Here is a 25,764-nt window from a genome sequence, read left to right on the forward strand (position 1 = left end):
TGGATTAAAATTATAAGTTATAGTATGAACAGTGAAGGGAAATATCATCTTTTTGCCTTTTTTCTGTTTTGTTTTTTTAGCGTTTCTAAAATGACCATTACTTTAGCAGTATTAAAATAATAGTATATCCTGTCGTAAACAATTTTTAAATAAAGCATAATCAACGTTTTCTTATTCACTTATTTCAATTACTATTGTACTCCAGGATATCTTCTTATACCAGGAGGGGGAGGCGGAGGAGGAGGAGGTGGAGGCGCAGCTCCTCCCAAAGAAGCACCGAAAGGTGAACCAGTATTCATGGGTGAAGATTGCACTGGATTATTTCCTCCCATCATTGGTGGAATAGAAGTTGGGGCAGAATAAGAAGATGATGACGGAGGTAGTGGTGGTGGTGGCAATGTAGAGGAAACTGTTTTTGGAAACCCTGAACCAGAAATGGCATCTCCTCCTGACATATATGATGAGCTTGGTCTGGGAGCTTGTGGGAATAATCCTTGCTGAGGTTTTGGAGGAGGTGGACTTGTTACAAACTGTGAATTCAAAGCCTGTGAGGGAGGAGATATTGCTGGAGAAGAGGCAGTTACCAGAGGAGCTTTTGGCATTGGAGGAACCGTTGGCATTGGAGGAGCTGCTGGCATTGGAGGAGCTGCTGGCATTGGAGGAGCTGTTGGCATTGAAGGAGCTGCTGGCATTGGAGGAGCTGCTGGCATTGAAGGAGCTGCTGGCATTGGAGGAGCTGCTGGCATTGGAGCTGCTGGTATTGAAGGAGCTGCTGGCATTGAAGGAGCTGCTGGCATTGGATGGAGAGGGGACTTTTGAGAATGAAGACCTTGTTCTGATGGAGAAAAGGCCTGGCCAAAGTGGTGCTGGCCATTGGCAGACAATAGTGGAGGAGAAGAAGAGGAGCTCTCGCCCTTAAATTGAAATTGGCTTGGAGTCTGGGCTCCAATAGTTCCAGAATTTTGTCCCCCCTGTTCTTGGAGAGAGGGCTCCTGAGTCGGATGTTGATTATTCATTGCAGATTGGAAGTCATTACTGAGCTCAGAGCCAATATGTTGTTGTTGTTGCTGGTGTTGTTCGTTTCCTGATATATTGGTAAGAACCTCCCATTTACCTTCCGAGTTTTCTCTAAAGAGAGTAACAACATCCTCTCCACTAGAAGCAGCTAAAACTGTTCCTGTTACACTCCAAGATACCCTCCAGACTGGCTCATTAAAGTTAAGTACTTGGCTACTATGCCAACCTTGTCCATCAGCATCTTGAGTCCAAATGACTACAATTTTATCATCACCGCAAGAAGCAATAGTCTCAGCAAGAAGATCTACAGATGGTCTCCAAGCAACATCTCTTACCCACTCAGAGTGAGCAACATCCAAAGTCTGATTCATCTCAGAAAGCTCCTTTGTTTGTGGATCCTGCTTCCAGATACGTATCTGGTTATCACACCCTCCAGAAACAAGTCTTATAGTTTGGGAAGATGGATTTGACGGTGAATTACCTACAGAGTTAGTTGCTGGAGCCCAAGATACTGAATTTGCTCCATTTGGGTGTCCAAATACCTGCTTCTTTGTCCAGCTCCTAGTTTCTGGACTATATGAACAAACAGCTACCGAACCATCCGAAATAGCACAGGCAAATTGAAGCCCAAAATCCCATGGACACCAACAAACACCATTAATTGAAGATAAAAAATCATCACAAGAGTAAACAATTTCCCATCTTGATCTTTGAGTTTCTTTCCAAACTAGAACCTTCTTATCATATGAACAAGAAGCTAATACACTCCCAAATGTGGGGTGAGCCCAACAAACCTGCCAAACTGGCCCTTCGTGACCTCTTAATTCTGCCAAGAAAGTTGGCTGATCCGTAGAGACATCAAATATTCTTATTGTGTGATCTGATGATGCTGTTGCCAGTCTACGGCCATAATAATCTAATTGTGTGTCATGCACTGGACCAGTATGGCCAGTATCAAAAGTTCCAATAACTTCCGCCATTATTGGTGATTGCTTCTTTTTGGAGCTTGTATTCCAATATATATATAAATATATATATCCGGATTTTTTTTTCTACTTTTTATTTATTCTCTTTCCGCTCCCCCATTTTCTTCCTCTTTCTTTTTTCTCCGGGAAAGTGGGGAACGCGTATTCACAAGAGCGCGCCAAAAGATTAATACGGTACCTTTCCACGTAATATAATAATAAATTTATATACTCATTTTTATATTAATGAAATAGAAAAAATAATCATTGTAGAATTGAATATTGTTCCAGAATTTTAATTGGCACAAGGTATACTGTTGAATTTAAAATCTTGGTGATACGTCTGTATCTTTCAACATACTTTAATTCTTAATTAAACTATGAACTATTAAGATAGATATCAAAATTAATATTAATTTATGAATATATGTGTGCATATATATACCAATATTATTGAGTAATACTTTATTTTCTTTGAAATCTCAACTTTATTTGAAATACTTTAACCAGGGATTCTATTTGAATCTTATTATTACCAAGAGCTGGATCTATAAATATTATTTAATAAATACAAATCCAGAACTTCAAGGCTTTCATCTAACTTTGAATTGAATTAATTTTTTTAATTTAACATCAAATTCTTCTCTTAATAAAAGTTATGGATTTGGGTGAACTGAATAAGGAGCAAATTGAGGATGCTCGTTCTGTTTTTCAAGCGTTTGATACTGATAGAAATGGCCTTGTTGATAAGAGAGAACTTAAAGCTGCATTAAGGGCTTTAGGCTTTGATGTTAAAAAGAAAGATATTGAATTAGTTTTTACTGGATGTTTTGGGAATAGTTATTTAAGTATGAGTTCTGGTTCTAATAATAAAGCATTAGGAAATTCTATCGGACCCTCTCATATGAATGAATACTTGCCAAACATTGGTGGAAAAGACTTTGAATTTGATAGAGGAGTCAACTTTGAAGAGTTTTGTCAAATTCTAGTTTATTTAATGACAAGTCAAAATCTATTTGGTGTTGGGGCATTCTACGGAACCTCTGATCCTTCTCATGAAGTCTCTCCAGAATATGTTAAAAGAGTTTTTTCTTTATTCGATATTAATAACACCGGAAAGGTTGGAATTAGAAGTTTAAGAACTCTTGTTTCACAAATTTCTAGAGAACCTCTTTCTTTAAGTATGAGAAATTCTATTGAAGCTACAGATACCACCATATTTTCAGATGATGATCTTACACAAATGATCAAACATATTGATAGAGATGGTGATGGATTTCTTGATTTTGAAGATTTTTATAGAGTTTTCCAATATTGTCATTCCAGTACACAAAATGACATAAATTTCTAATTCAATAAAGACAAAACAAAAATAATATTATAATACCTTAATCATTTCTAGGCTCATTTATCCACTATTTGAAACTAAGTATATATATGTTAGTAAAATTATATAATTAAAATACCTTATAAAGGCTTAAAATCTTGTCATTCCTGTAGAAAGGTAATAGATCGAATTTCTATATTAATATTATTAGAAAGTACTCGAAGTAATATTAAGTGAAGGTAATGAAACTATTGATTTTGTTCGAATTGTTGTTCTATTATACATTAACAACTGTGTTTGATTAATAGTTCCAGATCTCATCCCAACAGAAAGTCCCATTTTCATCATTTGTATCATTTTTGGTCTATCGGTAACGTCTAGTGCTAGAGAAGGCCAGAATTGAAAATCACTCCAACTACTTGGAGTCAAGTAATGTCTGAAAGTTGCTTGTGGAAATGTCTCAACAGCTTCTTTAAGTTTTGAAAGCCCTCTAATATTAAAATGTAAAATATCAAAAGCTCTATTAATATGATAGCGAATATTGATATCTGGTGAAAACCATAACCAATTTGGTTTTATTGGTTGTGTTTCTATAAAATCAACAACAACTTTATCTATTGTAACATTTTTGAATTCCATGCAATGTCTAATAGGATCAATTAAATTAGCATTTCCTCTAATTCCACCATCCATATAATAACTCCCTCCCACATATATTGGTCTATATACTAATGGATAAGCTAAACTGGCAAAAACTGCATCCAAAAGTTCATCATCAGTACTATTCCAGCCATACCATGTTTTTGGTAATCCATCCTCTATTCTAGTAGCTGTAATTGTAACTGATCTAGAGGAGTTTCTCTTATTGGAACCAAATTTATTTTTAAGAATCTTTCTTGGTGCTGCAATTCCACATAAATGTTGAAAAACTGCATCTGGATCAATCATTTTTTTTAATAACATTTGTATCCAGTTACCAATATTTTTTTTAAGAGGTACCTGACAATCAGAAAGTATTCCTTGTTGTGCTGTCCACCAATAATTCCAAAGCTCATTAACCCATTCATATATTGATTTTTGAAATAATGCACTATAGGCTCCAATTGCTCCCACACTTACACCAGAAATAACATCCCAATTAATGATCTTCCCTTCATCTCTATATCTTGTAATTAATCCTCTTAAAGCAGCAACTTCCCATGCTCCTCTGTTTGAACCTCCACTTAAAACCAATACATAACATTTATCTTTATCATAGTCTTCAAACTTTGTTTCATTAAGAAATAACCTCCCTACCAACTTATTATGAATTTTCAATGATAAATCTTCAGGAAAGACGTCAGGGAATTCAGTTGTCATCAAATTATGTGGATATACTGTCCAAAGTTCCACATACTTTTCTAACAAAGTTTCATTAATATCCTGTGGTAACTCCTCCTTAAGAACTTGTCTAATGAAATCTGGTTCAAACAGCTCAGATGGATATGGAGTCTGAGCTCCCCATGGTTCAAATCCGCCAATAAAAGAAATATACCCAAATAATAATGCAAATAAAGTCAAAAGTGAAGACTTTGAAAACATTATTCAAAGTTTTCCTATTTATTTTGATCTTGACTTTTTTTTAATAGGAACAAGTTTGGCGCCAAAACTGGAAATATTTATTATATAAGAAATATGTATTACTATTAATTATATTTGTATATTTATATATTAATAAATAAATATATGAAAGGCTTAAGGCCTTAATTAATGCAAATAATAGTATTAATACAATACGAGTATATGTTATTTTTTCATCTAGAACCTTTTTTCTTTTGCTAATTTTAGAGATCCAGAGAATTAATTTCTCATAACAAGCTAAGAATGGGTGAATCAAGATGGATGAAACAAACACATTCCAAAATTAGAGTTGGCCCTGAATACCAAGCAGTAGTACCAGATCTAATAGTTCCTGAAAAGAAAACTCAAGATAAAAAAGATACTGAGTTTGGCGTACCTAATGGAACTAAATCTTCTTCTTTTTCTTCCTCCTCATCCTCTTCCAGCAATGCTGCTAGATCTTCAATCGGTACCAATCAGAATCATAGATTAAAAATTACTACGCAAAGCTTGGCTACTAGTAATAAATCTTCAAGATCTGAAAAAGATTTGTCACGAGACAGTAAAATCACAACTTTTGAATCTAGCAATAAGCCAAAGAGCTCTATAAAGACTCAGAAAACAATATCAAAAACTAAAACCAATAATAAAACTAGCTCAAAATCTTCTAAATGAACCTTTTTTTTCTCAATTTTGATTTACTTTGTAAATTTATACTACAATTATAGCCAATAATACATATATTATTTATATATATCAATTATACCTATCTTTTACTATCAAAGTATTCACTTTTATAATATTTATCATTTAAAGAGTAATTCATACAACTTTCTATTAGTCGCACACACACATTTGCTTGTAAATTAATTTTCGCATGTAATTTGACACATTTGATTATTCTAAATTTGTTAAATTAACTTCAACTACGATCCAGAAGGTAGATATTATGCATACCTTGGCTTGTAATTTTTCTAAATAATCAACCATTTTTACCTAAATAAGCTTATATATCAATATTTATCTTTATATTCTAAATGTGGAAGAAGAAAAATATTTCAAACTAGAATATATAAACAAAAATGCGAATTTGGCGCCAAAATGGGTATCGTTTGAGACGCGCCTAAATTAATATAATTAAATAATGAAAAAAAAAAGGGAAAAATAAGTTAACAAAAATAATTAAAAATAATATAGAATTGTTAAGGAAAAAATAGAGAATTTTCTTACATTGATTAAATAATTTACATACTTAGGTTCTAATTAATATAATAGGAAATATTACCACATACAAAGTCTTTAACCAACTATAGTGTTTGAAGCCAAACTTTATGTTAAAACAAAAATTAATTCGTTTTAGCTAAAGTATATAAGAATAATTTATAGCATCATAATAAAATACTTGGATATACGAAAATTACTTTAAGGAAGTATTAAAGACAAGAGAAGATCTTTTGGAAAAGTAAAGAGAGTTATCTGAATTTAGTTTTCCTTTATATTTAAGAATTTAATTAGAAATTAAACATTAATTTCCATTAATTACAAAGAATTCAAACTAATTTCAGTTGAGTTTGCATCGTTTTTATATTAATAAAACTAATCATATGGAGAATGAACTGTGTAGATCACGAACAACACGTTGGGCAGATGTGGAGGCGGAGGAGGATGACTTAGATATGTCCTTACCTATAGAACGAACAAATCAAACATCTACTACATCTGTTTCTGATGTTAACACGGCCTTGTCATCGTCAAATATGAACAATTCAAATGATAAAGCGGATTCAAAGAAGAAATTTAATATTAATAATAACCAAAGTAGTTCGTATAATAATAATAATAATAATAATAATAATAATAATAGTAATAATAATGGTAGTAATAACAATAACAGTGGAACAGCAAGGCAAAATAAAAAAGTAGTCAATTTACCTAGAGAGGCACCTTTTATAGCCAAGGTTACAAATTTAGACTACTCATTACAACTGAAAGATATTCAAGATTTCTTCAAAAATAACAAAATTGAGGATGTCAAAATTAAACTTCCAATGAGGAATGGTAATAATGAGGGTGTTGCAATTGTTGAGTTTGAAAACTTTGATGACTTATCCAATTCTGTTAATAATTTGGATGGGCTTTGCATTGGATCAAGAAATATCCGTGTAAATGCAGTAATACAAAAAAACAAAATGGACGACAATAAAACAATACATCGTGGAAACAATAATATTTCTAGAAATGGAGGTAATCATAGCAATAATAACAGTAGCTATTCAAGCGGAAATTCTCAAAGTAATAGTGGCCAGAGTAACTTTATCTCAAACAATAATAGAGGAAATAAATCTCATAACATGTCAAACAGAGACTCATCACCAGATTTTACTATAGTTAGAAGAATGAATCCAACTAAATCCGACGAATCTAACCCGAAGAATCAATCCTCAGCTAACTCTAGCTCTTCAAATAATACTTCGTCTTCTGGATCTAAGCCAACCAGCTCTGCTCAGAAAGACTACTTCTCAGATAAGTCAAAATCTGCCTCCAAATCAAGATCCAACAACTCCTCTGATCAACCCCACTCGTCATCTAACACACATAGTGAAACCTCTAATAATTCAACTAATAAAAACACTGTAACATCATATGAATCTGAAAGAAGCGGTGGCGCCAGCGGCAACAGACGCTGGAACTTTGGCGCCTCCAAGGAAAAAGGAAGGTATAAACAATCAGGGAATGAAAGTAGTCAATTCAGGACAGTAAAGGGTAGTTCTGGAGGAGGAAGGGGAAACGAAAGTATGGGTAGAGATTTTGTGGGCGGAGGAGGTATTTCACGTGGAGGAGGGAATAGAGATGGATCAGATTCTAAAAGAGGTGGAAGAGGATATCAAGGAAGTGGGGGTGAAGGTGTTGGTAATAACCACTCTAATGCTAGTAGAGGAGCAGGAAGCGGTAGCAATAATGGTGGTGTATCAGAGAGTAGAGTGTCATCAGGTTCGAAAGGGAAGGTATTTTCACATAAAGGAGGAAGTAACAATGCGAGTATAGAAACGAGAAATAGATTTGCTGCACTAGATGAAAGTTGAATATATTCCTCTTTTTTTGAATTATTTAGTAGTAAACTTTAAGTAATTAGTAACGATTTAGGAACTTGTATTAATCTAATGTGTTGATGCTTTCAAGGTTTATTGGCATTTTACACTCATCTTGATTATTATGTACTTTGTATTTGTGATCATCTTGATGATTTTCAGATAAAAGATAGCAGGAAATAGCCTTAACAGGAGCGGATACACATAATTTAGGCTTAATTTCATCATTTGAATCTTCTTCATTGATTATTCTTCTTTTAAAACAAAGTTTAAAAACCCCAACATTATTAACTAAAACAATAAGTATAACCAAACAGCCAAAAAATGCAGCAATAGACATAGATTGACCAATCTTATATACTTCTTTAATAAATTTACTAGAAGCTTCAAGATGCAATACTGTTAAGCTGTTTGAATCTTGTTCAATATTAATATCTTCTCTAGTAGCTAATTTAATTCTATTAATAGCATTAACAAAGTTTTCATTATTTAAAGATGGATTAATAAAGTGACCAGAATGTATATTGTACATATAAAAACTTGAATTATGTTTATTAACTTTATTTGGTAAGAAGAATAAAATTAAATCCATAATATGATATAAACTAAATTCTTCCGATCTGAATCTAATTAAACGTAAAAGAAATAGAGTAATATCTCCAAGTTTCATTATATGCCAAGTTGCAGTTTTTGGAAAGTCACCATGTACTAAAGGAGTATTATTTCCATAAAGTCCAACCTTAACAATTCTTTTATTAGGATCTAAATGTTTATGGAACATCCAAAGTTCTAAATAATCAACATCTAATCTTCCTGATAAATTCAGTTCTGTTATATCTGATGAAGATTTTCCTCTAGTTTTACTGGTTTTCATAATAAATGTATCTTCAATAGGATGCTTATCAAGAGTCTGATTATCTAAACTAGTAAAATCTCCTTGATTAGTTTCAAAACAAAGACAATTTCTTCCACATCTTCTTACTGGTGCCTTTTTATATCCTAATATACCTTGACTTCTTAATACTAGAAAGAATTGATTGTCATCTAGAAATTCAATTTCATCATTTACTCCTCTTTTATTAAATATTTGATTTCCGGTAACATCAGGTACAGTAATTGGACAAATTAGTATAGATGGTGCTTCAAAATAAGGTTGTATACCAGTTGAGGCTAACATGGATACAAACCATCCAGTTTGAGCAAAAATAATGAATAATAAGCCGCATATGAAATATAATGGAAACCATACAATAAGTTTAATAAAGAATGCAAAATTCTCAGCTTTTCTTGCTTCAATAGATTTACCAAATGATCCATCTAAAATAAATAAATAAATATATATATATATATGCAAGTCAATAAAAATTAATTAGAAGATTAAAGAATAACTTTATCATTATAATTTAATGATAAAATCTCTATTTCTAAAAACTTACATGGTACTACAAAATTTCGAAATGATGAATAAATACTGATAATTACTTCTTTGATTGTATGTATAATCTTGCTAATCATATTAAATAATTTTTAAGATTGATTGCTTTTTTTTTTGTAATGAAATAACCAGATTAATTATTTTATAATTCTTTTTTATGGAATACTTTTTTTTTTAATTTTTATTTCCTTTTTTCTTATATCTACAAAGATTGAAGAAAAAAGAAATTTATTTATTAGAATGCAAGCAAGTTAATATGTTTATTCCAAAGTAATGCTTGAAATTTAATCCATTACTTAAATTAGTGTCATTTTATATTCATTCACAGAAATATAAATATATATCTTTATATATAAATATTACCTGTTATTTAGTTTTTTTTAATAATTTTCAATCAATTCTCTTTTCAACATATTTATTACATGATCATTTTACAATTTAATAAAGGGCACGGCGCCAAAATTTTGGCGCCGTTGGCGGTACCGGATAATATAAAAAGATGTAAAATGTCAAAAAAAAACGCTGCAATTTGTAAGGGAAGAAAAAAAAGTATAAAAACTTAAAAAATAAGAAAATATTTGAATGTAAACTTATAACATATATAGATATATGTACATATGTATATAGGTTGGAATTCTTTAATTATTTTTTAAATTAAGATTAGAACAAGATAGAAAATAGAGAATTTGGGAAAAGAATAAGAATAAGAAAAAAGGAAAGTATAATATTGGAGTCAAAAAAAAAATGAATAATAGAAATAAAAACATGAAAGGTGGGGCAAATTTTAGAGAAAATGTGAAATATGGAACTTCAAGAAGAGTTTCATCTCGTCAAGGTCGTTTTAATGAAAAAATATTTGAAAAATTTCAAGTAATACAAATCAATTCAGAAATAAATGATCCAAAAGAAGTGAGTAAGTTGATTAGAAATCCATGGATTCGTGAATTTTCAGAGTGTGATAATTGGCAGGAAGGTGGGATAAAATTAAATAAATTCAACAAATTAAAAATATCTTTAAAATCGGAATTATTAATATCATCATCAACAATATCATCAAAATTAGAATTGAGAGAAAAAATTATTAATGATTTAATGATATTAGGGGATGAAATGTTGAATAGAATAAGAGAAGAAACATTTAAGAAAATAACTCCTGATAAAGATACAGTTTGGTTAAGAAATATGGCTCAAGATATAAAAGCTACATTAAAAGATAGAACTGAATCATGTTCAATATTAATACAACAAAGTCCAATACTTTATATAAATGAAATGAAGGTATTACAAGGAATATTAGGGAATTCTACTAATAAAACCGGTTTTTTGAAAATGATTGACACTATTTTAAATCTTTTGGTTCAAGATTCTAATTTATTATTTCCAAAATCTAGACAACTCAATTTTCTACAAAATCATGAAAAATTACAACCATTATTAAAAGATCATCATGAAATTACTATTACTATTTTTGAATTTGTTCAAATATATTTTGAAAATTTTCTTAAACAATGGTATTTATCATTTACTAATGTATTATTAAGAATGTTAGATGATACTTTATGGACTATAAGAAAGAAGATTATTACAGTAATATATCATTTATCATCTTCAATTATGGAGCAAAGATATTTTTTAGTTAATTCTTTAGTTCATAAATTTGGAGATAAGGAAGATAAAGTAGCTTCTCATTCAACATTTTTACTTGGAGAGTTAATAAAAAATCATAGAGATTCTGAAACTTTAACATTAGTTTTAAATATATTATCTGATCATATTTCAAAGAATTTGGATATTTTTCATAAATCATTAAATTCGAATCCAAAAATTCATACAATTAATCAAGTCACTTTTCGTAATATATATCGTCTAATATTATTCATTTCTGAAATTAAGTTGAGTAAAAATTATAATTATTTTTCATTGGATATTAATCAACAAAATAATAATATTACAAATTATCCACCACCAATTAAAATTCTTAAATTATGTCTTTCATCACTTAAAGTTATTGTAGAATCAAAAACATGGGATTATCATACTAAAAATAAAAATCAGGTATCTATAGTAAAACAACCATTATATAGATTATTAAGAGTTACATTAAATTGTATTAATAGATCATTACCATATGCAGAAGTTCAAATCAAGATTATTAATGATAAATCATCAAAACAATTATTACAAGAATTTGAAACTAATTATATTCCAAAATTATATTATTTATGTCATAATATACAATGTGGGTCAATACGTATTGTAATACTTGGTGTATTATATCGTATTTCAAATATATTAAATATATTATCAGATCGTTATTATAGATTATTATATTCACAATTATTATATAGACCAATATATATATCTAAAAATAAGAAATTACTTGTATTTTTAATATGGCAAATAGTGAATAATCCAGAAATTCATTATAAGGTATCTTTATCATTATTAAAAAGATCAATACAAATTTCTGTACATAATAATGATATATCGATGTTGACATGTTTTTTGATTATTTTAGTTAATGTTATTAATTATAATCAATTTCATACAAATTTGATTCAAGGTAAAAATAAAAAAGATAAAAAAAATCATTCTCAAGAAATTTTTAAAAATGATGATCTTGAGACAAGTAATATAAAATCATTATCCGGTACCTTTAAAGAAATTATATTAAAAAGTGATGATATAATTATCAATGAGGATGAAGATGAGAATTTTATTGATATTCAATTAGATGATGATGATGATGATGATGATGATGATAAAGGAGACAAAAAGGAAAAACTTAATTATAATAATATGAATAATAACAAAAACAATAGTCAAATAGTCAATTACATGCAAAAAGATGACGTGTCAAAAAAAGTTTTATATGATTTTACAAAGAGAGATCCAAAATATGCAAACAGTGAGAATATTCATTTTTGGGAGTTTGAATTACTAAAGACATATTATCATCCACTAATTGTTGAATTGGTTTATAAGAGTATATTAATATGTGAAGATAATAATAATAATAATAATAATAATAAGAGAGAATATTGTCAGAGTATATTAAGATTTTTGAAGAATTTTAAATTAAGTAATCAGATACAAACAAGAAATAATAATATGAATATAGATGGAGATAAAGAAAATAATCCAATAGTAAGGATTTTTGAGTTATGTTCATTATCATTATTTATGCAGATTTTGAGTTATAATCCAATAGATTTGAATTTAATATTATTAAAGAGTATTACAAGGAAGAGTGATGTTGGTAATAATAATAATAATAATAATAATAATAATAGTAATACGAGTGAATTTAAACGTATAAGTAATTTTAAAAAATGGGATAATAAACATATTCCAAGTTATTTAGACTTTTATAAGATTTATTTCCAAGATTCTATGGTTAAAGCTATAGAATCTTATAATTTAAATAATTCAGATTCAATAGAAAATAAAGGTGGGGATAACTTTGTGGGTGATGAAGATGATGAATTTGATAATTTTGAAATAGATTATGATGAAACTTCTGGTAAAATGATTAAATCTAATAGTAAATATCGTCAAGAAGATTTATTAGTTGATTCTTTAGTTGATGAATTTTCTGGTTTGAAAGATAGAGAAGGTTTAATAGGTGAAGAAGATGAAGAGGTGGATAATGAGGTTAATTTTGGACAAGATTTGGATGATAATGATGATGACATTGATTTACTTGATGGTGTAAATATGGATGATATTGATGATATTGATGATATTGATGATTTTGATGATTTTGAAGACTTTGATGACTTGGATGGGGAAAGTGATTTTGCTGGAGAGGASSSCTGAAGAAGATGATGGTGAGGATGAGGATGAGGACGATGGTGAGGATGATGAGGATGATTTGGATCTTATAATGAATGATGGTAAATCTGGAGGAAAAAGAAAGTTGAGTAAATTTGAAGGAAAAAAAGGGTTTAACATGAAAAAGTTGAAATCTAATAGTAAGAAAGAATTACTAAATACAATAACATATGTAGATGCTGATGAAATGGAGGAATATTTAAAGTAATATATTAAAGTTAAGTTTTACTTACTATTAGTTTTCTAATTATATATTTTAATTAGATTTGATCTTTTGACTTTTCTTCTCTTAGAGAGAGAGAGAAAAATGTTAATGTAAATTCTGATTTATTTTTTAAATGTTTGTGGTAGAAAGGGATCTCTAATTCCAGTATTAGGATTAGTAGGAGTAGGATTGATTCCGRTTCCAGAAGTTGTATGATGAGGATTAACTCTGACTCCTGAAATAATGGGAGTAGGGTTCATACTCATCATATCAGGAGTGGGTGTAGTAGGATGAGGATTGATTCTGATTCCTGAAACAATTGGAGGAGGATTAACTCCAGTTCTGGGAGTTTTGGAAGGACTAATTCTGATACCAGAAGCAAAAGACTGGGGATTGGTCCCAGTACCGGAAGTGGTTGTAGGATGAGGGTTGACTCCAATTTTGGGGATTGTGGAAGGACTAACTCTAACACCTGATGCATAGTTTTGAGGATTTGTTCCGAGTTCAGAAGTAGGTATAGTAGGAGGATGAACTCCAATTCCAGGGGCTGTGGGCGGAGTGGCTCTGACACCTGAGGCTGTTGGTGGAGTGACTCTGACACCTAAGGCAAAGGACTGGGGATTGATTCCAGTGCCGGGAGTGGCCGTAGGGTGGTGACTCACTCTGACTCCAGGAATAGATGTGGGAGGGTTTATTCCAACGCTTGAAGTGACAATGGGAGGATTCGCTCCAGTTCTGGGAATGACTGTAGTTTGGGGGCTCGCTTTGACTCCAGGAGTGGGTTTGGGAAGAAGATTGATTCCAGTTTCAGAAGCGACTGTAGAAGGGTTTACTCCAATTCCAGGTGCGACTGTAGGAGAATTCACTCCAATTCTAGGGGAAATTTGAGGGTTCASTCCAACTCCAGAAACGACTTGAGGGTTCACTCCGATTCCAGTAGTAATTTGAGGGTTCACTCCGAYTCCAGAAGCAATTTGAGGGTTTACTCCAGTTCCAGAAACAACTTGAGGGCTAATTCCAGCTCCAGGAGTAATTTGAGGGTTCACTCCGATTCCAGTAGTAATTTGAGGGTTAATTCCAACTCCAGGAGTAATTTGAGGGTTCACTCCAATTCCAGAAACTACTTGAGGGTTTACTCCAATTCCAGGAGCAATTTGAGGGTTAGTTCCAATTCCAGTAGTAATTTGAGGGTTCACTCCGATTCCAGAAGCAACTTGAGAGTTTACTCCAATTCTAGGGGAAATTTGAGGGTTTACTCCAGTTCCAGGTGCGACTGTAGGAGGATTCRSTCCAACTCCAGRARYRRYTTGAGGGTTTACYYYAACTCCMGAAACRACTTGAGGGYTWAYTCCARCTCCAGRARYRAYTTGAGRGTTYACTCCRAYTCCAGTWSTAAYTYSARKKYYAAYYCCWACTCCTARKMSTAATTKSWKGRTTCAMTMMGAATTSCAKTAKTAAYWYSAGRGTTCACTMYKAWTCCAGWARCTTCTGCTAAAGATGAAGATGGATTATTTTTATTAGTATTTGGTTGTTTCTGAATATAATAAGGATGTGAAATAATATTTCTACTAGTTGTTGTAATATTTGAATTCATATTTGAACTTATCTGAGAAGAAGAAGATAATGATGAATTTATTATACCTGTTGGAACATTAAGATTACTTGAAATCATGTTATTTTTAACTTGTATTTGATTACCAATCAAATTCTGTAAATAATTTTGTTGTAATTGCTCTAATTGTGATTTATTAATTTGTGAATTAATTACCATAGAAGATACTCCTTCATTCATATTATTCATCATCATCAAATTAGAATGACAAATATTTGAATTATCAACTTGGATAAATTGTTTCTCAAGTCTTTTCGATTCTATTTCTCCTTGTTCCTGTTCCACTTCTTTTACTCCATTTGTTTGTGTTCCAGTTATTCCAATTCCTTGATTATAAATAATTGAAAATCTCTTCACATGTTCTGTGAATAATTCTTGTATTAATTTAAAATCTCTCTCTATCAATTTTAAACTTGTAAATATTTCATCTCTTGGCTTATTTTTTAATTCCTTCAATTTCTCTTTTAATTGCATTAATGGTGTAATATTTGTATTTAAAGAAGATAAAAGTCCATTCTCATTTTTATGATAGTTAATATTATTATTATCACTCTTATTAATCGTCTTATTTAATGTATCTCTACGTACCTTTTCTTCCCTTCTAATCATTTTTTTTTTATTTTTTTTCTCCTAGTTCTCTCTATCACTTATTTATTAATTCAAAATCTAATTTAATCCAATCCAATCCAATTCAATCCGAAATGAACTCATTTATTATTAATAATCTCAACAATTTTAAGAACTTAAATGTGTGTGTGCGTATAGTATTTATATCTATATCTTCTTTATACTAATAAACACCAATTTATTCATGTTATTTCACTTGTTTCTTTCTCTTTTCTCCTTGTTATATATATATTCGTAATTTTCTTTCTTTTCTTTTATTCTTTTTCTAATTAATCTAAAATTACTTAATAAAGCGTGATCTTGGCGCGCGCGCCAAAGCAGGTACCTATTAATTTATTTAGACAAGATAATAAATATAAATATTTAATAATAAATTTATACACGTATGTATTATTATTAGTAATAGTAATAGCAATAGCAATAGCAATAGTAATAGCAATAGTAATACTAATATTAATACTAATACTACTACTAATAATAATAATAGTAATAATAATAGTAATAATAATAAGTAATATTAATATAATCGTGATATAATTAATGATATCGTTATAATGATTTAAAAATTTTCAAGAATTAAATTTAAAAAATGAAAAAAATAAAAATCTATATAAATTAAAATACGCTATATATAAGCAAACAATTGAAAGCATGCTTTGAGTCGAGATTTCTTTAAAATGACAAATAAATCATTGTATTAATGATTTTTTTGTTCATAACAAGTTATTTCGTATTAAGTACTGCAATAAAAAATTATTAATAGTTGATTGGAAAAGATTATCTACTTTATCAACATATTGTAGGTAGTCTTACCAGTTATTCTATGATTAATAAACGTGATCGTTGGTAACTTTTGATTTAATTGAGAATTTCTCATTTCCCTTATTGACTAAAAAGTTACTTCTATTGCACGCTTACATTATACAAAATAAATTAAATGACTTATTATTATTATTATTATTATTACATTCAATTTATGATTCCAGAGAAAATCAGCATTCTATTTGTCACGTCTTTTGTTCAAATATTGTTTAGGTTTTAGTTATGCTATTACTTATTCAATATTATTTAATTCTTTCAAATACTTATTGGCGTATACCCAAGAATGCTATACTAATTATTATACTTCAAGATTATATACTTCTTCCTTTAATTAGGAAGTAGAAAGAATTGCTTTCTAGTAATCTCTTTCTTGTTATCTTGAAACACATTTTCTTTTTTTCTCTTCTTCATTCTCTTGGATGAATCCAACTTGTATCTTCTCTTAATCTTTTAGTCTTAATTGGTCCTTCTTCTAATAATATCCCATCTGAAGTCGTTCCAGATATAGAATTCATATGTGGTGACTCTAATACATTAGTATCTTTTTCATTAGAATTCACTTGTTTTATTGTATCTAAAGGTCTATTTGATATTTGTTCTTGTTGAGAATTACTTGTATCAACAATATTCTCTATATTTGTATTATGAAATTCTTCCAAACATGTATAAGCCATAAAAGCTGGATAAGATTGTGTTGCTGTTAATTGTAAAGCCCAATTTGAATCTTCTTCAAATTTATTTGCATAATAACCTATAAAGTCTAATGTTAATTGTTCCTCCATATCAGCAGCTTCTGAAACCATATTCTCATTTGTTAACAAAAATGTTGTTGTTAATGTATTTACTGGATTTCCTCCTAATCCACCATGATTACCACCTTCCCCTCCCATACTTGGAGCTGGTCTTATTACAAATATTAATTCTCCTCCATGACTTGAAAATATATTTGAAAGCTTATAAGCTGTCAATCCACCTTCTACATATATTATTTCAATTCTCCATCCCAAAATATTGGATATTGCATCCATTAAATTACTCCTTTCTTTTATATAATATTCACTCAGAGTTTGATTTCTTCTCTGTTCTTCGTAATACTTATCCCTCAAAACTGAATAACTTTCATTTCCATCAATAAACTCTCCAGTATCTTCTTTTCCATTTGTTTCTATTGTAACAAAATTATTATGACTCAAATTTGTTTCTCCTGATGGTTTTGATGATAATTCATATATCTTAAGCTTCTCATTTAAAGAAACTAATTGAGATTTTAACTCCTTATTATATTCCTGAAGACTATTTGATGATTCTAATAATGAATCTCTTTCTTGAGTTAACGTATCGTATGCTACTCTTATACTCCAATATGTTTTAATTTCCTCGTTCCTCAATTTTAACTCACTCTCTAAATGAGTGATTATTTTCATCTTCTCATCTAAATCCTTCTTTTGAGCTTCTATCTTCATCATACTTACATTCTCACGTTCTTCTAAATCCTGTTGTATATCAATACTTTGTTTCATTTCACTTCTCTCCTTACTTCCCTCAACCTCTTTTTGTGAATTATCATTTAGTGAATGATAATTTATATTACTCCCTTCTTTATTTACATCAATTCCAAATACTTCTTTTCTGGACTCTCCAACCTTTCCATTAAGTGAAACTTCTCCTCGTATTAATGCTGACTTACTTTCCTTACTTAAACATTCTTTCAATACCTTAATCTCACACTCCAAGCGTTTACTACTCTCAGTCATTTTCTGAATCTCCTCAGATTTTGAACTTAATTCATCCTCATAATACTTAATCTCCCTTTGACAAACTTGTAACTTACTCTCCAACATATCAACCTTGTTTTCTAATTCTGTTTTGGATGTCTCAATAACAGTTTTTGAAACTAAAACATCCTGGTATCGTCTTTGAAATTCAAATATTGCACTCAAAACACTTGTTGGTGATATAACATTCCTCTTCTTTTCATCGGATACTCGCGTTGTTGTAGTTTTATTATCAGAGTCCAAATGATTATCAGTACAAGAATCACTATCATAAATTGAATTACGATGAACAGAATCAGTTTGTGATTCCATTCCCAATTCATCTGACTCATCCTTTATCTGACCACCAGTACTCTCCCTATTAAGAACTTTCAGATTATGAGTATATCTATATGCCATAGTCTCCCATTGTTTAATCTGTTGACTTAAAGTCGAATTCTCTTGCTCTAATTCTACCATCCTCTTTAACCAACCCTCAGCTTGTTCTAATCTTTGTGACTGTTGTTTTACCAATCTTTCCTGATTACTCCACTTTTCTTGAAGCTCCTGATAACTCTTTTCTGAATTTTCTAATACCAATAATCTATTCTTATACTGTTCTATTAAAGATCTATAATTCTTACTTACTAATTGCTCATTCTCTGCCATCTTGAGCAATTTTTCCAACTCTGTTATTCGGTACTTATTATGCATACATTCTTCATTTAAACTTTGAATCTTTAACTCCTTTTCCCCAATTTCTCTTGAAAAATCTTCCTTTAACTCCTTCTCCTTCACTTCCAGCATCTCCTCCAATTGTATACATCTATTTTCCAACTTAGTCTTCTCGATCTTATTACTATCTAATAATGACTTATATTCTTCTTCTTTTTTCATAAATCCTTTCTCAATCTCAATTTTCTCATGTACCTTTTGATTTACCTCTTTAACCTTCTCTTCCATACTTCTAATTAATTCCTCATTCTTTTTCAATACTTCTCTACTACCTTCCTCTAAACTTCTTCCTCTCAACTCTAATCGAGTCTTTTCTTCTTGTAATTCTTCATTTCTCTTCTCTAATTGATAAATTCTTCTTTCATTTTCTGATTTATATTCCTCATATTCTTGAATGATTTCCTGTAACTTATTTTTAACTGACAAGTACTCTGACATCTCCAAATATCTCGAATTCAATTCCTCTAATTCCTTCTTGTACTCTTCATTAATTTTCTTCACCTCTACTAATTGTCTACTTAAACCCTCAACTGTATTATTCATTTCATATTCAATACTTTCATCCACACTTTCATCTTTAAGTATCCCATCTAGCCATTGGCATATTTCTAGAGCATATCGCTTTGCTCTTCTATTATGGCCTATTTCTGCCATTTTCAATTACTATATATTTTAATATTTATATTTATTATTTATTTCGCCTTCCTATAATAATCCTTCATTCATGTAACTTATTCAAAACCACAAAAAGTTGATTAATCCTATTATCTCTAACACTTTCCAAAAGTACTTATCCCACTCCTCTTTGTATAACCTTCCACTTTTAATTATTCAAAAGCCAGTAATAATAGTATTTTGTAAAACCAATTTTTTCACAAATAGTTTAATTCCTTCAAATAATACAACTACAAACTCCACACTCTCTCTTCTTCTTATATTCCTATTATTTTCAACTTCCTCCTCTCTAGAATATAATTCACTCAAGAAAAAAAAAGGATTAACTACTATAGATTTACATCATTAATATTAGCTTGAATATTATTTTTAATAAAAAAAAAGTTCCCGCCAAAACTTGTCCATTTAATTTATATGAGTAATAACCGGTATAGAAGAAAAAAAAACACGTAATACGCATGAAATTAAAAAGTGATACCAATAATTGTGCATATATTTGAAATTATTTTATTTTGGAATTCATTTTTAATTTTCAAAAATTTGATTATATTTTCATTTTCACTTAATAAACGTGTGTTTTTCTCAGATAAAAATTCCATCGTATTTTTTCCCTTGAGTTTTACTTCCCAATTAGAATTATCATTATCATATTCTTGATTTTGAGTGTAATAATTACAAGAGTTTTGAGCTAATTCATAACTTTCTCGTATTTTATAGATTTCCCTTAACTCATTGATCCTTCTTTCATAGTCATGCATTATTATTTCTTGCTTATCACAGTTCCTTTTTAATGTGTAATATTCTAAATATTCCTCATAACTTAATCCGAACTTCTGCATAGTATTCCTAAATTCAGTATAATGATTAATTTCTAGATTTCTTCCTTTATTACTAATCTGATGTTCTTTTCCGAACATTAGCTGCAAAGCTAAGTAGTTGAGAGTTTTTTTAATATCATATAATTTTATATGCAAACTCCTTTCTTCATTCCAAATACTTTTCATAGTATTAGAGATTTCCTTTTCCTTCTTTTCTACTAATTTCCCATTCGCTTCTTTCAAATTTTCTAACTCTCCAAATAATTTCTCCAAATTCTCCCTTATAGAAACTTCCTCGAATGAGCACCCAATCTCATGATCTTCAAGTGCCAAATATATATTCTCTACTATCCTCTTTAATTGATTATATTCATTAGAAAAATTGCTTCTATATTTATCTACCTCATCCACTCTTTCTTCTTCCTCTTCAACACAATTATCTGAATCTAGTCCAAAGTCCAATGAATTTAAAGATACACTCACTGTTCTTGGACTTGTGCCTGAATATTCTATTGTATGAGAACTTTGGGCTATTAATTCCTTCATTTTTACTTATAATCAAAATATATGTATTTTAAATTAGTCAAGTGACTAGCTTTTGCATGCAACATATATTTATATTAAGCACTTATTTATAACTCCAACACTCAAATAGAGCTTTTGCTGTCTTTCTTTATATTTAAACATCCAAAAATTCTTCTATCCCTCATTTTTAATATTTTTTAGATGCATCTCCGCCCATACCTAATTTAATTTATTTGTTTGACACGTGTGGCGCCAAAATACCCGGTACTTTGCTATTTTAATAATTGTTAAAATCTACTTGAAGAGAAAAAATGAAAAATAGTTAGTTACAATTATTTCACAAAGTTAGCAAAGTTTTTTGTATATCAAATATAAATAGCTTTTATAATCCTATAATAATCAAAACCTTAATTGATATCAATAAAACACGGGGAATTCAATAGTATTGATTCCTCTACCTCCTCCAAACAAATAAACTCATAATACTATTTGAAAACTCCTTTTTATCCCCTAAACAGTAATTAATGTTATCAATCTATCTAACCCCTCCAAAATACACATTTTCTACGACTTAAAACGGATCAATATTCTTTTCATGTATCATTTGACTCCAAAAAAATAATTAATAATTGTAATCCACAAGTACCGTCTCTTAATAGACATATCAACTACGCGTCAAAAAGGTACCAAAATAAAAATATAAGAAAATTAACCACTTCTTTGATATGAAATTTAACTTCCAAAGATTAAGAAATAAGTATATAAGTAAGTACTGAACACTATCAGATTTCAGTAATACTTTCTAATTTAGACTTGCTTATCTCTTTAGTAAGTCTTGGAAGCAAATTCTTGCATTATTTAAGTTTTAAAGGTGGAGCATAAACCCATAATAAACACTCTAACGCCCGTACAAGGGCATGAGCTCTCGCATTTGCAGCACTGCTCTGTCTCGGGAGGTAGTATGTCAGTACTACCTCCTCAATTGGGATCAGCTCTACAATTAGGAGCAGTTATGCAAGCAAATGCAAATAATGCAAGTCCTGGATTAGTGACTCATAGGACTCCCAGCCATTCTGTGCCAGGAGGACAATCCCCAACTGTCTCTCAAACGCATAATATTAGTCAACAATCCAGTTCTAGCATATTAGTACCACAAGCTCATTTTGAAAGTAATTCATCTTCCAATTTATTGGTGGATATATTATGTGAAGTCGCAGATTTTAGTGTTGATTTGGCTTTAAGACTATCTCAAAGAACTGGCACCCAATGGAGGCCAAAAATACTCAACCATAATAAACATTTGAAAAGACCAATAACTAGACAACCATTAGAGGATCCAAATAAACCAAAAAGACCTCATAATGCTTATACACTTTGGTGTGAACATATACGCCAAAAAGTTCGTGAAAAAGACCCAACTAGATCATTACATATTAAAGACCTTGCAGAAATGTGGAAAAATCTTCCTGAGCTCGAAAGATCACCATGGGAAAGAAAAGCACAAGATGTTAAACAAAAGTATCTTGTAGATATGGCAGCTTATCGTACAACTTCTGGGTCTCCTGGACACCCTCAAGCTTCTTCAGGAACACCTCCGCCTAACTCAATGCAGCAACTTTCTGGAATCCCAAATCAAAGAGAGTTTTATTCGTAATTTTCCAAAGTTGATACTTATATTTCTTTTAATATATTTAGGAGATAACCATATTAATCCCATTTCGATTTCAAGACTAACATTTATTTATATTCATGCTGTTTTACCCCATATATAGATATATATAATATATAGTTTTTTATCAAATAATTATATATTTGATAACTATCATTGTATTTAGTACACTATTTTCTTTGTAAATTTTGTATATTATTTTATTGTCTTTTATTTATAATTGTTAGTTTAACACATATCATACATTATCTTTGTGATTGCATATCTTGACAATATCATGCTTGTTCCTATTGGATTTGAACTTGTATGCTTGCTTAAAACTCCTTCATCTAATATAAATAAGTTTTCAGCCCCAATCAACTTAAGACAATCTGTCTCTACAACTTGCCCTATAGCAGTTGTACCAACAAATTCATTTCCAGGTTTTACATTCTTCTTTATATATTCTCTGATTTGTTCAGGATAAGTTGGAAGTTTTGGAAGAATTAACGGTAAGGACTTCCATAAACTTGGCTCGTTATTCTTACTTCTATCTTCCCTCTCATTAATGATTGTTTCACCTTTTCTAAGACCAAAAAAATTATACCTTGAATCAATTCTATTATTAATTGAAGCTGAAGCATCATATTTCATCAAAGTTATATCATCTTTTTCCTCATCTCTTCGTGATTTATCAAATTTATGCATAATACTATAATATGAAGACTGCATTCCTTCATTTTGAAATCTAAATTTATCATGTATTTCCTTCAAATAATTAAATCTACCGTTATTACTTTTTGTTTGATCGTTAGATAAGTCACCTCTTTTATCAAATATCTCCAAACCTTTTCGCACATTAGCTACCTTTTCTTCCTCTTCTTCTTCTTCTTTCTGATCAATTTCTTGTCTCTCAGCTTCTAGATTATTAAAATTCATATTTGAATCATTTTCCTTTTCTTTAATATGCCCATAATTTTGATTTTGGCTTGCATAATAAAGTGATATATTGCTCAAATTACATCTCTCATGATTCATTTCTGTTCCAATTGCTCTTGAAGTACTTGTATAATTATGATTAGAATTACCAAAGTCTGCAAAATTTAAAAGTAATTTCCTTTCCACATGGTCACCAAACAAGTTCACTCTTTTATGAGTACTATTATTTGGTACTAATAAAGTAGATATATTTATAGATCTAAATAATCTAACGAGTCTTCTAAAGCCTGCCTCCAATATTAATAAATCATTAATATCTTCCAATAGTCCCAACCTTATTTTTGGTCTCTTGTTATTTTCATCCCATAATACCTCCCCTTCACTATATGGATTTGGAACTCGAATAGTTACACCACGAATTAGTGCTGAACATTCTTTACCGATGTTTTGTTCCGAAAAAACTTCACTAATATTATTAGTAAAACCTTCGAATTCTGAAATACTCACAGACTCACAACCTTGTATAATATCATCCCTTTCTTCTTGTTTCTTGCATTTAGCTCCAAACTTACGCTTTGAAAAGAGTGCTTCCGAGCTAGGAATACGAACATTATCAGTACTTAATCCTCTAAAGAAACCAAATATACTTAGACTAGGATGATCTCTTAATCCTTTTCCAACATATTCATTTTCAATAATTGGATTTTTTATACCAGGACTTGAAATCTGAATATCTTCTTTACTTCCAACTCCACTTCTTTGAAGTATCATTGGAGTATTTAATGCACCAGCTGATAATATTATTTTTCCTTTTCCAGATTTGATACAGTATTTTTCAATTTTTGAATAAACTTCTTCTTTCATTCTTGAATAATTATACCCTCCAGTTAACCTTTTTCCTTGAATACATTCCGCAAACTTGTCATTTTCTCTTTGATCTTTATCTAAACTTGAAAATATGACTTTATCCACATGAAAATTAAGTATCTTAAATAATTTTTTATGATTAACTAATCTTGGATCAATTTTTAAAAGTCTAGTTGCACTTCTTCTTTCAAAACTTCTTCTAAATCCATAAGTTAAGAATGTATATGGAACATAATGAGAAGATGTGAAGTACTCTGGAGCACCGCTATTGAAAGATTCTAGGTTATTATCTTGATTGGTTGCCATATAATCTTGGTAATATTCATTTTCTACAATATCTGTTTTCCATTCCAAATTGTTATCTCGAATTCCAAATGAACTTACATATCCACTTTCTGTCATTTCATTTTCAAATAATGAATCTTCTGGTGCTAAGTCTTCTTCATTTGTATCTCCAACGTGGAATGTTCCTGTTTCATTAAATGCTCTCTCTAAAGCTATTACCCATGATGTTCTTACATTTGGTTGTACAATATCTCCAACACTTTTCACAAATTCAAAAGATTCTTGTAATCTTTGTGGATCAAAATTTAAACCTAATGATTTATAATATTCTCCACTATATACATCTTCGGGAATAAATGGAGTATTGCCATAACTTGTCTTTCCTCCTTCAATACTTGAATCAAATATCATATATCCATCTTCAGATGTATATATATTAATATCGTTTTTATCAATGATGGGATTATAACTTGAATTCAATTTTTTATTATTTTCATTATTATTTTTTTTATTATCTTTAGTCTGTTTTTCATCATTCAATTCATTTTCTTTATATTCTCTTCCTTTATCCACAATCAAAATACTAATTTCGTCCCCTCTTCTGGTATATTTTTCTAGTAAGCTTCTTGCTGTTATTAGTCCATTTGCACCTGCACCAACAATTATATAATCAAATTTGATACCACTTGGTACTTGATCATTGTCATTGTAGGTTTCAATCCCATATGTATTTCTTGATTTTAAAATTATTGAAATAATTACCAACAAAATTGTCCTTTTTAATAAAAATATAACAGAAAAGGCCATATCTATTTATTTAAATATATTAATATATATATTTATATATATTATATATTACTACAGATATCTTGTTTGCTACTTTATTTCCTCTCCTTTTTTTCCATTATATTTACTTAATTTCCTGACAAATTTGTTTTTCCTCGTTCCCTCATACTTTAATTAATTTAATGCAATTGACACGTAAT

The 25,764-nt window shown here is 29.9% G+C and overlaps 13 protein-coding genes across 13 annotated transcripts; 5 read left to right on the forward strand and 8 right to left on the reverse strand.

The window, feature by feature from the left end:
* Window positions 1–191: 191 nt before the first annotated feature.
* cgd8_4110 (hypothetical protein) lies at window positions 192–1,997 on the reverse strand (the record flags this gene model as incomplete). Its single annotated transcript, XM_001388403.1, has 1 exon — window positions 192–1,997. A coding segment is annotated over one exon (1,806 nt), but the record flags the coding sequence as incomplete, so codon positions are not given.
* A 616-nt stretch (window positions 1,998–2,613) lies between these two features.
* On the forward strand, window positions 2,614–3,333 carry cgd8_4120 (caltractin (centrin)-like, contains 3x EFh domains; the record flags this gene model as incomplete). The annotated part of the gene is made up of 1 exon (XM_627302.1): window positions 2,614–3,333. A coding segment is annotated over one exon (720 nt), but the record flags the coding sequence as incomplete, so codon positions are not given.
* Window positions 3,334–3,516: 183 nt separating this feature from the next.
* cgd8_4130 (secreted hydrolase superfamily, signal peptide) lies at window positions 3,517–4,890 on the reverse strand (the record flags this gene model as incomplete). The annotated part of the gene is made up of 1 exon (XM_627303.1): window positions 3,517–4,890. One exon carries the CDS (start codon window positions 4,888–4,890, stop codon window positions 3,517–3,519), a length of 1,374 nt encoding a protein of 457 aa, XP_627303.1.
* A 282-nt stretch (window positions 4,891–5,172) lies between these two features.
* cgd8_4140 (hypothetical protein) lies at window positions 5,173–5,583 on the forward strand (the record flags this gene model as incomplete). The annotated part of the gene is made up of 1 exon (XM_627304.1): window positions 5,173–5,583. The coding sequence occupies one exon, from the start codon at window positions 5,173–5,175 to the stop codon at window positions 5,581–5,583; it is 411 nt and encodes a 136-aa protein (XP_627304.1).
* An 884-nt stretch (window positions 5,584–6,467) lies between these two features.
* On the forward strand, window positions 6,468–7,991 carry cgd8_4150 (RRM+RGG RNA binding repeats; the record flags this gene model as incomplete). The annotated part of the gene is made up of 1 exon (XM_627305.1): window positions 6,468–7,991. A coding segment is annotated over one exon (1,524 nt), but the record flags the coding sequence as incomplete, so codon positions are not given.
* Window positions 7,992–8,061: 70 nt separating this feature from the next.
* On the reverse strand, window positions 8,062–9,174 carry cgd8_4160 (hypothetical protein, transmembrane domain; the record flags this gene model as incomplete). Its single annotated transcript, XM_627306.1, has 1 exon — window positions 8,062–9,174. The coding sequence occupies one exon, from the start codon at window positions 9,172–9,174 to the stop codon at window positions 8,062–8,064; it is 1,113 nt and encodes a 370-aa protein (XP_627306.1).
* Window positions 9,175–10,176: 1,002 nt separating this feature from the next.
* On the forward strand, window positions 10,177–13,251 carry cgd8_4170 (conserved hypothetical protein; the record flags this gene model as incomplete). Its single annotated transcript, XM_627307.1, has 1 exon — window positions 10,177–13,251. The coding sequence occupies one exon, from the start codon at window positions 10,177–10,179 to the stop codon at window positions 13,249–13,251; it is 3,075 nt and encodes a 1,024-aa protein (XP_627307.1).
* Window positions 13,252–13,593: 342 nt separating this feature from the next.
* cgd8_4180 (uncharacterized glycine-rich low complexity protein) lies at window positions 13,594–14,907 on the reverse strand (the record flags this gene model as incomplete). The annotated part of the gene is made up of 1 exon (XM_627308.1): window positions 13,594–14,907. A coding segment is annotated over one exon (1,314 nt), but the record flags the coding sequence as incomplete, so codon positions are not given.
* On the reverse strand, window positions 14,889–15,692 carry cgd8_4190 (uncharacterized glycine-rich low complexity protein; the record flags this gene model as incomplete). Its single annotated transcript, XM_627309.1, has 1 exon — window positions 14,889–15,692. The coding sequence occupies one exon, from the start codon at window positions 15,690–15,692 to the stop codon at window positions 14,889–14,891; it is 804 nt and encodes a 267-aa protein (XP_627309.1).
* A 1,247-nt stretch (window positions 15,693–16,939) lies between these two features.
* cgd8_4200 (uncharacterized protein with several coiled-coil regions) lies at window positions 16,940–19,681 on the reverse strand (the record flags this gene model as incomplete). The annotated part of the gene is made up of 1 exon (XM_627310.1): window positions 16,940–19,681. A coding segment is annotated over one exon (2,742 nt), but the record flags the coding sequence as incomplete, so codon positions are not given.
* A 479-nt stretch (window positions 19,682–20,160) lies between these two features.
* Window positions 20,161–21,060, reverse strand: cgd8_4210 (hypothetical protein; the record flags this gene model as incomplete). Its single annotated transcript, XM_627311.1, has 1 exon — window positions 20,161–21,060. The coding sequence occupies one exon, from the start codon at window positions 21,058–21,060 to the stop codon at window positions 20,161–20,163; it is 900 nt and encodes a 299-aa protein (XP_627311.1).
* A 940-nt stretch (window positions 21,061–22,000) lies between these two features.
* On the forward strand, window positions 22,001–22,693 carry cgd8_4220 (conserved hypothetical protein; the record flags this gene model as incomplete). The annotated part of the gene is made up of 1 exon (XM_627312.1): window positions 22,001–22,693. The coding sequence occupies one exon, from the start codon at window positions 22,001–22,003 to the stop codon at window positions 22,691–22,693; it is 693 nt and encodes a 230-aa protein (XP_627312.1).
* A 243-nt stretch (window positions 22,694–22,936) lies between these two features.
* Window positions 22,937–25,585, reverse strand: cgd8_4230 (FAD/NAD(P)-binding rossman fold oxidoreductase fused to a glucose-methanol-choline (GMC) oxidoreductase domain; the record flags this gene model as incomplete). Its single annotated transcript, XM_627313.1, has 1 exon — window positions 22,937–25,585. The coding sequence occupies one exon, from the start codon at window positions 25,583–25,585 to the stop codon at window positions 22,937–22,939; it is 2,649 nt and encodes an 882-aa protein (XP_627313.1).
* Between the last annotated feature and the right edge of the window lie 179 nt (window positions 25,586–25,764).

Source organism: Cryptosporidium parvum, chromosome 8 (genome assembly GCF_000165345.1).
Source record: "Cryptosporidium parvum Iowa II chromosome 8, whole genome shotgun sequence".
Classification (NCBI taxonomy): Eukaryota; Apicomplexa; class Conoidasida; order Eucoccidiorida; family Cryptosporidiidae; genus Cryptosporidium; species Cryptosporidium parvum.